This window comes from Coregonus clupeaformis, chromosome 30 (genome assembly GCF_020615455.1).
Source record: "Coregonus clupeaformis isolate EN_2021a chromosome 30, ASM2061545v1, whole genome shotgun sequence".
Classification (NCBI taxonomy): Eukaryota; Metazoa; Chordata; class Actinopteri; order Salmoniformes; family Salmonidae; genus Coregonus; species Coregonus clupeaformis.
In genome coordinates, this window is record NC_059221.1 from 35,091,870 (window position 1) to 35,106,749 (window position 14,880).

General features: G+C 43.2%; 2 protein-coding genes across 3 annotated transcripts; both read right to left on the minus strand.

The window, feature by feature from the left end:
• Positions 1-3,652: 3,652 nt before the first annotated feature.
• On the minus strand, positions 3,653-6,466 carry kctd6b (potassium channel tetramerization domain containing 6b). Of its 2 annotated transcripts, XM_041857785.2 has the most exons (3): positions 6,326-6,466; positions 5,284-5,391; positions 3,653-5,016 (listed from the first exon to the last, which is right to left on the minus strand). In XM_041857785.2, exon 3 carries the CDS (start codon positions 5,014-5,016, stop codon positions 4,330-4,332), a length of 687 nt encoding a protein of 228 aa, XP_041713719.1. In that variant the 5' UTR covers positions 5,284-5,391; positions 6,326-6,466; the 3' UTR covers positions 3,653-4,329. The 2 variants fall into 2 exon arrangements, with proteins under 2 accessions (XP_041713719.1, XP_041713720.1); XM_041857786.2 differs by lacking the exon at positions 5,284-5,391.
• Positions 6,467-6,951: 485 nt separating this feature from the next.
• On the minus strand, positions 6,952-14,722 carry abhd6b (abhydrolase domain containing 6, acylglycerol lipase b). The gene is made up of 9 exons (XM_041857784.1): positions 14,487-14,722; positions 14,143-14,274; positions 13,544-13,700; positions 13,285-13,398; positions 12,989-13,121; positions 12,661-12,818; positions 7,866-7,920; positions 7,584-7,684; positions 6,952-7,289 (listed from the first exon to the last, which is right to left on the minus strand). The coding sequence occupies exons 2-9, from the start codon at positions 14,265-14,267 to the stop codon at positions 7,110-7,112; spliced, it is 1,023 nt and encodes a 340-aa protein (XP_041713718.1). The 5' UTR covers positions 14,268-14,274; positions 14,487-14,722; the 3' UTR covers positions 6,952-7,109.
• Positions 14,723-14,880: the final 158 nt, after the last annotated feature.

Genomic DNA, 14,880 nt, shown 5'->3' on the forward strand with positions numbered 1-14,880 from the left:
ACTCAGTTGGGATCTGCCCAGCTGCTGTGGTTGCTGCAGAGAAGGTCAAAGGGGGGTGAATGTAACAAGTGGGAAATGGCTAGCTAGTTAGCGGTGCGCGCTAGTAGCGTTTCAATCGGTAACGTCACTTGCTGTGAGACCTTGAAATAGTAGTTTCTCTTGCTCAGCGAGGGCTGTGGCTTTTGTGGAGCGATAGGTAACGATGCTTCGTGGAAGGCAGTTGTTGATGTGTTCAGAGGGTCCCTGGTTTGAACCCAGGTTGGGGAAAGAAGAGGGATGGAAGCAGTACTGTTACATTGAACAGTGATGTGGTAAACTCTGATCGCCGTTCATGGTGAATAAAGTAGCACTACCTAATACTTTCAATGCATTTTCCCGCAAAAGGTGGGTAAACCCTCGTGCAAAATAAAAAGAGAGGTAACAGTGTTTACTTGCATTTACCCTCTACTACACCACTGTTTGCGAGCATGATAGTTGTACTTTTAGGTTATGGTTGACGCAGCTTGTTTGCCATTAGCCAATTGGCATTCTCAACGAGTTCAAAACAAGTTCAAAGCATCTCACCTTCCAGAGAGACATCAGAGACTGTAACATACTCTGTTTCACGGAATCATGGCTCTCGGGATATACTGTCCCAGTCCATACAGCCAGCTGGGTTCTCAGTACATCGCGCAGACAGGAATAAATAACTATCCAGGAAGAAGAAAGGCGGTGGTGTATGTTTCATGATTAACTACTCATGGTGTGATTGTGATAACATACAGAAACTCAAGTCCTTTTGTTCACCCGACCTAGAATACCTCACAATCAAATGCAGACTGTATTACCTACCAAGAGAATTCTCATCGGTTATAGTCACTGCCGTGTATATTTGCCCTCAAGCCGATACCATGACGGCCCTCAAGGAACTACACTGGATTTTATGCAAACTGGAAACCACATATCCTAAGGCCGCATTTATTGTAGCTGGGGATTTTAACAAAGCAAATCTGAGGAAAACGCTACCGAAAATCTATCAAGTCATTGACTGTAGTGGTCGCTCTGGAAAAACACTAGACCACTGCTACTCCCCCTTTTGGGTTGCCTACAAGGCCCTCCCCCACCCTCCCTTCAGCAAATCAGATCATGACTCCATTTTGCTCCTCCCTTCCTATAGGCAGAAACTCAAACAGGAAGTACCCTTGCTAAGGACTATTCAATGCTGGTCTGACCAATCGGAATCAATGCATCAAGATTGTTTTGATAACGCGGACTGGAATATGTTCCGGCTAGCCTCTGAGAATAACATTGACGTATACACGGACACGGTAACTGAGTTCATCAGGAAGTGTATAGGCGATGTTGTTCCCACGGTGACTATTAAAACCTACCCAAAACCAGAAACCGTAGATAGATGGCAGCATTTGCGCAAAACTGAAAGCGCGAACCACCGCATTTAACCATTGCAAGGTGATTGGGAATATGGTTGAATACAAACAGTGTAGTTATTCCCTCCGTAAGGCAATCAAACAGGCAAAACGTCAGTACAGAGACAAGTGGTACAAGTGGAGTCGCAATTCAACGGCTCAGACATGATACGTATGTGGCAGGGTCTACAGACAATCACAGATTACAAAGGGAAAACCAGCCACGTCGCGGACACCGACGTCTTGCTCCCGGACAAGCTAAACACCTTCTTCGCCCGCTTTGAGGATAACACAGTGCCACCAACGCGGCCCGCTCCCAAGGACTGTGGGCTCTCGTTCTCCGTGGCCGACGTAAGACATTTAAGCGTGTTAACCCTCGCAAGGCTGCCGGCCCAGACGGCATCCCTAGCCACGTCAGCAGAGCATGCGCAGACCAGCTGGCTGAAGTGTTTACAGACATATTCAATCTCTCCCTATCCCAGTCTGCTGTCCCCACTTGCTTCAAGATGTCCAACATTGTTCCTGTACCCAAGAAAGCAAAGGTAACTGAACTAAATGACTTCTGTCATCATGATGTGCTTTGAGAGGCTAGTTAAGGATCATATCACCTCTACCTTACCTGACACCCTAGACCCACTTCAATTTGCTTACCACCCTAATAGATCCACAGACGATGCAATCGCCATCGCACTGCCCTATCCCATCTGGACAAGAGGAATACCTACGTAAGAATGCTGTTCATTGACTATAGCTCAGCCTTCAACACCATAGTACCCTCCAAGCTCATCATTAAGCTCGGGGCCCTGGGTCTGAACCCCACCCTGTGCAACTGGGTCCTGGACTTCCTGACGGGCCGCTCCTAAGTGGTGAAGGTAGGAAACAACACCTCCACTACTCTGATCCTCAACACAGGGGCCCCACAAGGGTGCGTGCTCAGCCCCCTCTGGTACTCCATGTTCACCCATGACTGCGTGGCCAGGCATACCTCCAACTCAATCATCAAGTTTGCAGACGACACAGCAGTAGTAGGCCTGATTACCAACAACGACGAGAGCATACAAGGAGGTGGTGAGGGCCCTGGTGGAGTGTTGCCAGGAAAATAACCTCTCCCACAACGTCAACAAAACGAAGGAGCTGATCATGGACTTCAGGAAACAGCAGAGGGAGCACGCCCCTATCCACATCGACGGGACCGCAGTGGAGAAGGTGGAAAGCTTCCAAGTTCCTTGGCGTACACATCACTGACAATCTGAAATGGTCCACCCACACACAGTGTGGTGAAGGCGGCGCAACAGCGCCTCTTCAACCTCAGGAGGCTGAAGAAATTCGGCTTGACCCGTAAGAGCCTCACAAACTTTTACAGATGCACAATTGAGAGCATCCTGTCGGGCTGTATCACCGCCTGGTACGGCAACTGCACCGCCCGCAACCGCAGGGCTCTCCAGAGGGTGGTGCGGTCTGTCCAACGCATCACCGGGGGCACACTGCCTGCCCTCCAGGACACCTACAGCACCCAATGTCACAGGAAGGCCAAAAAGATAATCAAGGACATCAACCACCCGAGCCACGGCCTGTTCACCTCGCTATCATCCAGTATGCGAGGTCAGTACAGGTGCATCAAAGCTGGGACAGAGAGACTGAAAAACAGCTTCTATCTCAAGGCCATCAGACTGTTAAATAGCCATCACTAGCAGACTATCACCCGGTTACTCAACCCTGCACCTTAGAGGCTGCTGCCCTATATACAGAGACATGGAATCACTGGCCACTGTAATAATGTTTACATACTGCTTTACTCATCTCATATGTATATACTGTATTCTATTCTACTGTTTTTTAGTCAATGCCACTCCGACATTGCTTGTCCTAATATTTATACATTTCTTAATTCCATTCTTTTACTTTTAGATTTGTGTATTGTTGTGAATTGTTATACTCCTGCACTGTTGGAGCTAGGACCACAAGCATTTCACTACACCCATAATAACATCTGCTAAATATGTGTATGTGACCAATAAAATTTGATTTGATGCGAGCGCACATTTTACAGGTAGTTTTTTTTTTTTTTTTTTTTTAAGAGTTCCCCACTTGTTTTGAACGCAGCGTTACCTACCTGATTCAACTCACTAACGAATCACCAAGCCATTGATTAATTGAGTCAGGTGTTTCTGACTAGATCCCAAAAAATTGCTTACCCTGGGTACTAATGAAGGTAGGCTAAACCAAGAATATTCCTATCTATGAAACAGATTATGACATGGATTTATTTGACCGGACAGACCAACTAGAGCTGGGTCGATAAACCGAAAATGATCGACACCGACCGTACCGATCACTTATCGCAAGCATTTTGCTGATATCGTTCATTACAATAAGTAACCTATACTAGAGAAATGTGAAGATTGAAATTAAATAAGTTTGCTAATATGGGTGATTGTTAATGGCACAATTGATGGCTACAACCATTAAACTAGTAGTAGTATTAATTTTAAAAAACGGTGGTGCACATTGTTATAAACGTATCGTTCTATTTATCATTATCACATCAATTCAAGCAATTGATCACGATATGGTTCTGTCCATATCCCCCAGCTCTAAGACCAACTACATCACTGATGACATGAGCTCTAGAATGTTGACATATAAAACTTCATTTTGAACATGCAATAATGCCTGGATTCTCAATTGCACAATTCAGATATCGTAACCATATGCCATTTATGCCTAAACAGACAACATTGTTAACATTCAGATAAGACAGGTATTTACAGAAGAACTTGATTATTATGCATTCTTTTATTTTCACAATCAAAAAGTGTTTATAGTATTAGGGCATGAATTTACCACTTGTTATTTGTACCTTCTCTCTTCCATTGAGAAAGCTGAACCTATAACTCCATAGACTACAGCTGTGGCACAGTCATCAGTCTTCTACTTTGCGAGCCGGTCTGCAGAATGTCCAGTGGTGCTCCACTGTATTCTCATTGGCTCGCTCGCTCATGTGATGCACTCGAGTGTTCCGGATGGTGAAGCCTTGCTTCATGATGTAGTCCATTAGGTGAACCCTGAGGGTCACTTCCTGGTGGTAGTCACACGGTCCAAAAGTAAAGGACACCTGGAAGTCTCTGGTGTCCATCATGTGTTTGTTCCACTTGGTGAAATTTTTGCAGATGCCCTCCAGCAGGGCTTGCACCTTGGTTGTTATGGTGAGCTGCGTGATAATGACAGCCACTGGGTTTGAATACTTGGATAGTTTCCGTGTGCTAGACAGCTCCACCACCTGCTCAAAGATGTCCAGAGGGTAGAGTGGCTTGGGTTCGTTGAGGCAATGGATCAATGGTTCGATCAAGTAGAAATCCGCCTCCTTCCTCAGGAGGTCAGTCTCAGTGAAGTCCACAGGGAGCGTGAGCTCGGATGTACGCAGGAAGTTCAGCACGTACCGGAAGAGCGTCCCGTCGCGGTCGATGAAGTAGTTTCCCTGGGCGTCCCGTGTTGTGGGAAAATCCCCGCGGAACATGGCGCCCAGCATGGAGTCTGGGTAGCGCTGCAGGGTTGATAGGGAGGTGGTGTACAGGTGGCCCCCCACATTCAAGGTGACTGGGTCAGTCATCTACAGAGTGAGAAATTGACAAATAATACATTAGCATTGTGGTAGAAGACAAGGACATGAATATAGCTATATGAATACATCCAGAAAGAATAGCATCAACAGCAATATATATGTTGAACAAAAAACATCTGGCAATGCATAAAACATATTTAATTCGATCCACTGTGATACTGGTCAACATACTCATCTCAGCAGCCATCAACATTACTCTTAATCTGCACTGAATTTTAAGGTAGCCTTGACTTTAGGTTGTCCTGTGTTACATACCCTATGGCCCCAGTCTCCATTTGTAAACAGAATAGCCCACTTCAAGACCCAGAAAAGCTGCTGATATGAGCAGAAACTTAGTGCAGTATGTCTTGTCTTCAATATCACCTGGGAAAACAAGTCACAAAGCAAGATGAAATGTCATCATATTGACACTGGTGTGTGTTCAGCAAAGTCAGGTGAGTTGGCTTGGTCAAAGACTGCAAAACAAGCTCCAAACTGCACCTGCCAACTCACGATTTGCTGAAGACCAAACAGTCTGTGACGAGTTTATTCATAGAATCAAAGATCATGCTTCACTCAACAAGAGAATCGGCCTACATATTGATCAGCTTGAGGTGGGACAAAGCCTGAGCAGAGTTATTGTTAGATACCCATCACAGATGCTTTTGAACCTAAACACAAACTTCAAATTAGCAGGGAATTTACAACGTTGTAATTTTCAGGCAGATCAAGGTGTGGACAGACTGAGGTCAATTTAGTGATTTCCCAAAATGAAGCGAAGACTGACCGACATTGAGCATGAAAAACTAAAATATGTTTTGCAAAGCTAAATAACTAGCTACAGTACTGTTGATGTGACCTGTTAGTACAGAGAGAAATGGGAACACTGTTAAAATAATCTCATTAATGTGTGCCATATTAATAGTAAAATACATTGCACTATTAACGAACGTAACGCCATCGATGCAGCGAAAAAAAAACGTCCAGCGCGAGCTTGGAAGCGCATCCCCACACCATCATCATCATCATCATCATCATCATCATCATCAAATTGCTAGCTGCTAGTTAGCTATATTGGCAGCGTTGACATCAAGTGCAACGATTTGTAGAGTTAGCTAGCTAGCTAACGATCTATGGCATTGTATTAAACACTTGTTAAACATTTGAAAGGACTAACATGCATTGCAAAGGCTTATTTTGATATGCTCGTCTATTGTATTTTTGGGTTAGACAACCAACTTGCCATTAGCTAGTTAGCACAAATTACAGCTGTTGTATTTAGCTATCTAAAGTTGTCGATAGCACAAAAAAACATTACCTGTATGTAAAAGGTTACCCTTATTATTTCATCGATTCTCCCTGTTCGTTTAAATGAGTACAGCTAGCTAAACTGATATTTTGCTCGAATCAATGTTGGCAGCTGGCTGCAAGGTGATGAATGGTGTCCGGATGCCCCAGGCTGCAGGGTCGTCATTAGTTACCACAGCCACAAACTCATAAACCCCGCCCATTTCTACAATTTATTTTCTTAAAATCTGATTTAAAATCTAAACCTAACCGTAACCCTAATCTTAACCACAATACTAACCTTATTCCTAACCCTCACCTTAAATGAACACCAAAAAGCACATGTTTGGTTTCATGATTTCTTCGATATAGCCACTTTGTGGCTGTGGTAACTAGTGAAAACCAGGCTGCAGAAAACTAGACAGCTAAACAAATGGACAACCAAATTCTTCTGCAGGGTTTACGCTAATTCACGAAAATTACAGAGCTCTCACTTTTTTCAACATGAATGCGCGCGTTTGATCAAATAAATAGCAAACACACACACAAATACATCTACAGTGACTAGATTAAAACATATTTTGAGTAATGATATAAAATAGATTATTCTTTAAGTATTCTTTATTTTATGCACATAGGCTAGCTACAAACATTCCATCAGCATAGTTTGATGAAAATAAATGAAATTAGACACATGCAGTGCTTACTAATTTAGTCAGATATGATCAAGTATTGCATAAAGAGGAAAACAACATATTTGACCAAGAGATTACATGCTTGACTAAATATTAAAACTTCCATAAAGCCTTTATTTCTCAGGAGCGCTTTTTGATGGTTCCGCTGGTGGTACTCAGGGAGATAATAAACTCCATGATGAGTTTGGCTGTCCGGCGAGGCCTCTCCATCACCACAGAGTGGCCACAGTTCTCTAACAGGTCCACCCTGCAACCGGGCAAGGCCTCCTCCACTACCACAGCTCCAGAGACATCCACCACCTGGAGGAGAGAGAAGCTTTAAGGTTACTCTTATTTATAGCATCCTTTCTTTTTATGATACCTGTAATTATGATAATATATGCCATTTAACATATGCTTTTATCCAAAGCTTGCGTACAATTTTTACATATGGGTGGTCCTGGAAATTGAACCCACTATCCTGGCGTTGCTCTTCCAACTGAGCTACAGAGGACCATGGGAAGGCAGGTACCTGGCAACATCATAGATGCAAAATCCCTCTCCTAATATTGTTTAATTTGGACGTGTAAGCCTCCTGGCTTTTGGTGTATTTACCTGGTCCTGTTTGCCCCAAATGACTTGCAAAGGGGCAGTGATCAGATGCAAATTTTCCTGTAGGGCGTATCTGGAGTTCTCACCCAATATCTCCATGAATACTGTGGAGGGATTCGAGATTTAGCAAACCTTTGTCAAAATGAACAACCCAACATCAGTGACTATGACCTACATCTTATAATATTTAATACATTCTTTGTCATAGATATGAGAAATATTCATACAGAGAAAAATTCCTCAAAACATTTGGCTATGAGACAAAGGAACAGAACAGAGACTGACCTTCTTGATAAAAATCATTGTGTGGAAGCCGAACATCCACCAGTCCTTGAAGAATCTAACATATGAAAGCAGAAGATAACAACAGTCTGATATAATTCTCTATCTGTAGACATATGAAACAGGAACATTAGGTAGGCCCTAATGCTTAACGATAAGTGCTTTTTGAGTTCGGTTCGGTTTTGGTTCGATCATTTGTTTATGACTTTTAAATGATTTCAGAGCTTTTTAATGCAAATTCCAAAGCCCAAAATAGTGAACATTCAATTGCCAAAATATTGAAAATATTCCATTGTCTCTGTCAGGTCCACATTGGGTAAACATCAATTGAAAATTAGGAAATTACTATGAAATAATACAATATTTCAGTTGTGTATATTACTTAGTTTTTATTTGATGACTTTATTGTTTTTCATTCCTTAAAGTCATCATTTCATTTCTGCTCAGGCGGTAGCAGCCAGACAGACAGACCATTTAACGTTATCTATGTGCTCCCCATACTGTACTGTCTTTAGTCATCCTATTTAGCTAGGCTAGCCTGCCTAAGTATGCTGCAAAGCTGTCTGACTAAATAATTTCACTAGTTGTTCAAAGTAGATAAGGCATACTTTCACGAACTGTCTATCCCTCTCTTCTTTGTGTTGTGTACATTCCTCTCTCATGTGGTCTATGCGGTCTGTGTGTATCTAATGACCCAGGCGTAAAAGTGTATCCGCCTGTCCGAGCCTTGAAAGAACAGGCGCAACGGATTATGATCATTGTAGTTAATGACAACGTTGAATATTTGCGCAATGGATTATGATCATTGTAGTTAATTACATCATTGAATATTTGCTTAATGAAAACTACAACTCCCTTCAGCCCAGCGTCCCACATAGTTCTTGACTTGATTTTGCTCGTGAATGATTTGATTTCTCTCTAGAGAAACAGCGTGTTAAGATCACCAAAAAACAAACTAAATTAAAATAATTGAACAGACGTGTGTTTCAAAACATTCAAAAAAATAAATAACGAAAAAGGGGTGCGTGCATATGTATTCACCCCCTTTGCTATGAAGCCCCTAAATAAGACCTGGTGCAACCAATTACCTTCAGAAGTCACATAATTAGTTAAATAAAGTCCACCTATGTGCAATCTAAGTGTCACATGATCTGTCACATGATCTCAGTATATATACACCTGTTCTGAAAGGCCCCAGAGTCTGCAACACCACTAAGCAAGGGGCACCACCAAGCAAGCGGCACCATGAAGACCAAGGAGCTCTCCAAACATGTCAGGGACAAAGTTGTGGAGAAGTACAGATCAAGGTTGGGTTATCCGAACCTTTGAACATCCCACGAAGCACCATGAAATCCATTATTAAAAAATGGAAAGAATATGGCACCATAACAAACCTGCCAAGGAGGGCATTAATCAGAGAGGCAACAAAGAGACCAAAGATAACCCTGAAGGAGCTGCAATGCTCCACAGCGGAGATTGGAGTATCTGTCCATAGAAGCACTTTAAGCCGTACACTCCACAGAGCTGGGCTTTACGGAAGAGTGGCCAGAAAAAAGCCATAAGCAAACACGTTTGGTGTTCGCCAAACGGCATGTGGGACACTCCCCAAAACTATGGAAGAAGGTACTCTGGTCAGATGAGACTAAAATTGAGCTTTTTGGCCTTCAAGGAAAACACTATGTCTGGCGCAAACCCAACACCTCATCACCCCGAGAACACCATTCCCACAGTGAAGCATGGTGGTGGCAGCATCATGCTGTGGGGATGTTTTTCATCGGCAGGGACTGGGAAACTGGTCAGAATTGAAGGAATGATGGATGGCGCTAAATACAGGGAAATTCTTGAGGGAAACCTGTTTCAGTCTTCCAGAGATTTCAGACTGGGACGGAGGTTCACCTTACAGCAGGACAAAGATTGCTGTACACCAGCGGAACCCATCCAACTTGAAGGAGCTGGAGCAGTTTTGCCTTGAAGAATGGGCAAAAATCCCAGTGGCTAGATGTGCCAAGCTTATAGAGACATACCCCAAGAGACTTGCAGTTGTAATTGCTGCAAAAGGTGGCTGTACAAAGTATTGACTTTGGGGTGGGGGGGGTGAATAGTTATGCATGCTCAAGTTTTCTGTTTTTCTGTCTTATTTCTTGTTTGTTTCACAAGAAAAAATATTTTGCGTCTTCAAAATAGTAGGCATGTTGTGTAAGTCAATGATACAAACCCCCAAATAAATCCATTTTAATTCCAGGTTGTAAGGCAACAAAATAGGAAAAATGCCAATGGAGGTTAATACTTTCGCAAGCCACTGTAGCTTGTTTCTGATCACATGTTCAGGAATGGTTAAAAAACCACAACATTCACTTAAAATTAACCTTACAAATAGCAGTGTTGGGCGATTTGGAAAGCCACAGTCAGTCAATAAATAATATAATAATACTCATAGGAAAGGTTTTCATCTTTAGCTCACAATCTGTGGATACTATGCGATTAGAAAGGTTCCAAATTAAAACATCACAGCACAATTGAAAAATATATGGCACATGGAAACCAAACAAGTGTGGTCTATGGTGATAGGTGGGATGGGCTGAGAGTGGCTGAGGGGTGGGATTAAAGAGCTTATGTTCGGTAATGTATTATTGTTATGTGATTGCTGTGTATAAAAGCACCATGTATGTCAAATGTGTACGTAAAATGTATGTACAGTGCCTTCGGAAAGTATTCAGACCCCTTGACCTTTTCCACATTTTGTTAGGTTACAGAATTATTCTAATTATTATAATTTTTTCTCCCCCTCATCAATCTACGCACAATAACCCATAATGACAAAGCAAAAACAGGTATTTAGAAATTTTTGCTAGTTTATTTAAAATAGAAAACTGAAATATTACATTTACATAAGTATTCAGACCCTTTACTCAGTACTTTGTTGAAGCACCTTTGGCAGCGATTACAGCCTCAAGTCTTCTTGGGTATGACGCTACAAGCTTAGCACACCTGTATTTGTGGAGTTTCTCCCATTCTTCTCTGCAGATCCTCTCACGCTCTGTCAAGTTGGATGGGGAGTGTCGCTGCACAGCTATTTTCAGGTCTCTCCAGAGATGTTCGATCGGGTTTAAGTCTGGGCTCTGGCTGGGCCATTCAAGGACATTCAGAGACTTGTCCCGAAGCCACTCCTGTGTTGTCTTGGCTGTGTGCTTAGGGTCGCTGTCCTGTTGGAAGGTGAACCTTTGCCCCAGTATGAAAAATAAATAAAAATAAAAATGTATGCACTCACTAACTGTAACATGACGCTTGGCATTCAGGCCAAAGAGTTCAATCTTGGTTTCATCAGACCAGATAATCTTGTTTCTCATGGTCTGAGAGTCCATTAGGTGCCTTTTGGCAAACTCCAAGCGGACTGTCATGTGCCTTTTACTGAGGAGTGGCTTCTGTCTGGTCACTCTACCATAAAGGCCTGATTGGTGGAGTGCTGCAGAGATGGTTGTCCTTCTGGAAGGTTCTCCCATCTCCACAGAGGAACTCTAGAGCTCTGTCAGAGAGACTATCAGGTTCTTGGTCACCTCCCTGACCAAGACCATTCTCCCCCGATTGCTCAGTTTGGCCGGGCGGCCAGCTCTAGGAAGAATCTTGGTGGTTTCAAACTTCTTTCATTTAAGAATGATGGAGGCCACTGTGGTCTTGGGGACCTTCAATGCTGCATAAATGTATTGGTACCCTTACCCAGATCTGTGCCTCGACACAATCCTGTCTCGGAGCTCTACGGACAATTCCTTCGACCTCATGGCTTGGTTTTTGCTCTGACATGCACTGTCAACTGTGGGACATTTACATTTACATTTATGTCATTTAGCAGACGCTCTTATCCAGAGCGACTTACAAATTGGTGCATTCACCTTATAGCCAGTGGGATAACAACTTTACAATATGTTATTATTATTTGTTTTTTTCATTCTTTGGGGTGGGGTAAGTGGGGGTAGAAGGATTACTTTATCCTATCCCAGGTATTCCTTAAAGAGGTGGGGTTTCAAGTGTCTCCGGAAGGTGGTGAGTGACTCCGCTGTCCTAGCGTCGTGAGGGAGCTTGTTCCACCATTGGGGTGCCAGAGCAGCGAACAGTTTTGACTGGGCTGAGCGGGAACTGTGCTTCCGCAGAGGTAGGGGGGCCAGCAGGCCAGAGGTGGATGAACGCATTGCCCTCGTTTGGGTGTAGGGACTGATCAGAGCCTGAAGGTACGGAGGTGCCGTTCCCCTCACAGCTCCGTAGGCAAGCACCATGGTCTTGTAGCAGATGCGAGCTTCAACTGGAAGCCAGTGGGGGAGATGGGACCTTATATAGACAGGTGTGTGCCTTTCCAAATCAAGTCCAATCAATTGAATTTACCACAGGTGGATTCCAATCAAGTTGTAGAAACATCTCAAGGATGATCAATGGAAACAGGATGCACCTGAGCTCAATTTCGAGTCTCATAGCAAAGGGTCTGAATACTTATATAAATAAGGTATTTCTGTTTTTTATTTGTAATACATTTGAAAAAAATTCTAAACCCTTGTTTTCACTCTGTCATTATTTGGTATTGTGTGTAGATTGCTGAGGATGTTTTATGTATTTAATCCATTTTGGAATAAGACTGTAACGTAACAAAATGTGGAAAAAGTCAAGGGGTCTGAATACTTTCAGAAGGCCCTGTATGTGTAGCAGAAAAGCTGTAAAAAGCACAAAAGATATGTGTCCTTTGAAGGTGGATGGGTTAAAAGAATTACAAATAAAGTAGGCCTAGACCTATGGATCAGTCTGATTACTCCACCTGTTGAGGGATCTTAAACCGGACATGGGAGCAAAGCCTGAGCATATCCTCCATCTCCTCTGGTGTGGACGGGATCAGTGGGATGCTCAGAGTGTAATGGCTGTGCTCAAGGTCCTGCAGATGATTGTCAAATTTTGTCTCACAGGGGTACCGTATACCTAGGGGGTGAAGACATAATTATACATTTTTTCTGATCAGAGTCTGATCTTTACCCTGAATCTCTCTCTCTCTCTCTCTCTCTCTCTCACACACACACACACACACCCCCACACACACACCCACACACACACACACACACATAGCAATATTGTGATAACGTATGACTGACCTGCTGGACAGATAAGGGTGATGCTACAGATTTCGGAGGGGAAGCTGGCTGCGTACACCCCTGCCACATTGCCCCCCATGGAGGTCCCAACCAGATGGAAGGGCTTCCTGTTCAGCCGAACGGTCTCCACAAACTGCATAAGGAGTACAACATAAAAACACGTGGTTACTTATTGTAACATAACTTAAAACAACTCGTCACCATTCATGGTCACCAATGCACTCTTTGATGATCTTTCATGCTGTGTATCTGGTGAGCGTATGTTGTTCCGATGTGGTGACAGGACCAAGACCCACCTGATGAATCCTCTTGACCTGGCCCTGGATGGAGTAGTCCTCTGAGTTGGTACGAGTGGTTCCCTCATGGCCAGGCATATCCACACACAGTATGTGCAGGTGTTTGGGTAGATACTGCATGCCATAGATACATGTCACAAACCTTGATATTTACTATACGCGCTAATACCTCCTATTACAATAGTAAAGATGAACCTACATTTGTCCACAACTGCTTTACCAGCCCACATCATGCTAGGTCATTTATGGATTCTGTTACCTTGACCATAGTGAGCCATGTGTCTTTGTGAGCAGAGAAGCCATGTAGCATGAGGATGGATGGTCTGAACCCTGGCTTCCCTCTGTAAGAGTAACAGAAGCGGTACCCCCCACAGTCTGCATAGCGCACCTGTAGACCCAGGGTCCTCCTCCAGTACCTATTGAGGAATCGATAGAATACCGTTTATAATCTCTCTCTCTGAGTCTCTCTCTGCAACATGTAGAGTAGAGAGAGATGAATGTTCTGCTCTTTTACTGTTTCTATTTTGGATTTCCCTTTTAGCAAGAGTGTCTTTAGGGCTTTGTTATGGGTCATACTGACATAGTTGCACCTGAGCAGGAAAAACAGACATGAATCTAACTGTGGTGTAGCGCAGGATGTGGTTATAGTGGGACTGAAGGCTGGAATCAAGCTTTTCTGCTATTATGGTGCAGTCAGTGGTGGGTGGGATCTCTTTCATGCAGATGTCTAAAAGAGCTGAAAAGGGTACTAAAAAATAATCTCTCCCTTTAGCAACCTTCCTTTCTAATCCATAAAACTGTCTATAAGAATTCTACTGACAGCACACAAGAGGAGTGAAATATAGCACTATACCTTACCAGTAATATATTTTGATGAGGGCTGAGGGCCAGAGGATAAACGAGGCCACAAAAGCCAGAATAGGAATGGCCAACGTTGCACCAGCAATGACCAACAAGTTCACCATGTCCATATCCGCGGCCATGGCTCACCTGTTCGAAATCAACACACACACTGTCACACATATTATGCCTACTGTATAGTTATCGGTTGGTACCGATAGCATACTGTATTTCTGATTTGACCTTCCCTGGGGGGGGTAAAATGTTGGGGGAGGGACATGGGACAATATGTAGTAGGCCTAATCAATATAATCCTACTAATATGGCTATAAATTGTGTAATAAATGAAGTAACAAACTTACTTGATCTGGTGATGTGTTTTTTATTCCCTTTGAATAACTGTCATGGGTCGGACCAATATGGGAATCTAGCAGAAGAGCTCAATCAGCTTTATCGATCTGTCTGTCTAACGACCCAGTTGATCCAGATGTGATATCCGTGGAAATGTTTTCTTTGCTTGGTTATCTTCTCCTGAATGTTGATGATAAGTTCAACTGGAATTGAGTATGTTGACGGCAGACAGTCCTAGCAGTCACTGGTTTATACAGAACTCCTATTGATCTGCCGCTAAATAATTGTGTCAATTTTTTAAAGGGGACGCACACGTTTCCCTCTGTGATGTATTACAGTTCTATCATGTCATGTTCATGACCTTCATTGCTTCGCAATAAACATAGGACACCCATTACAGTGGGG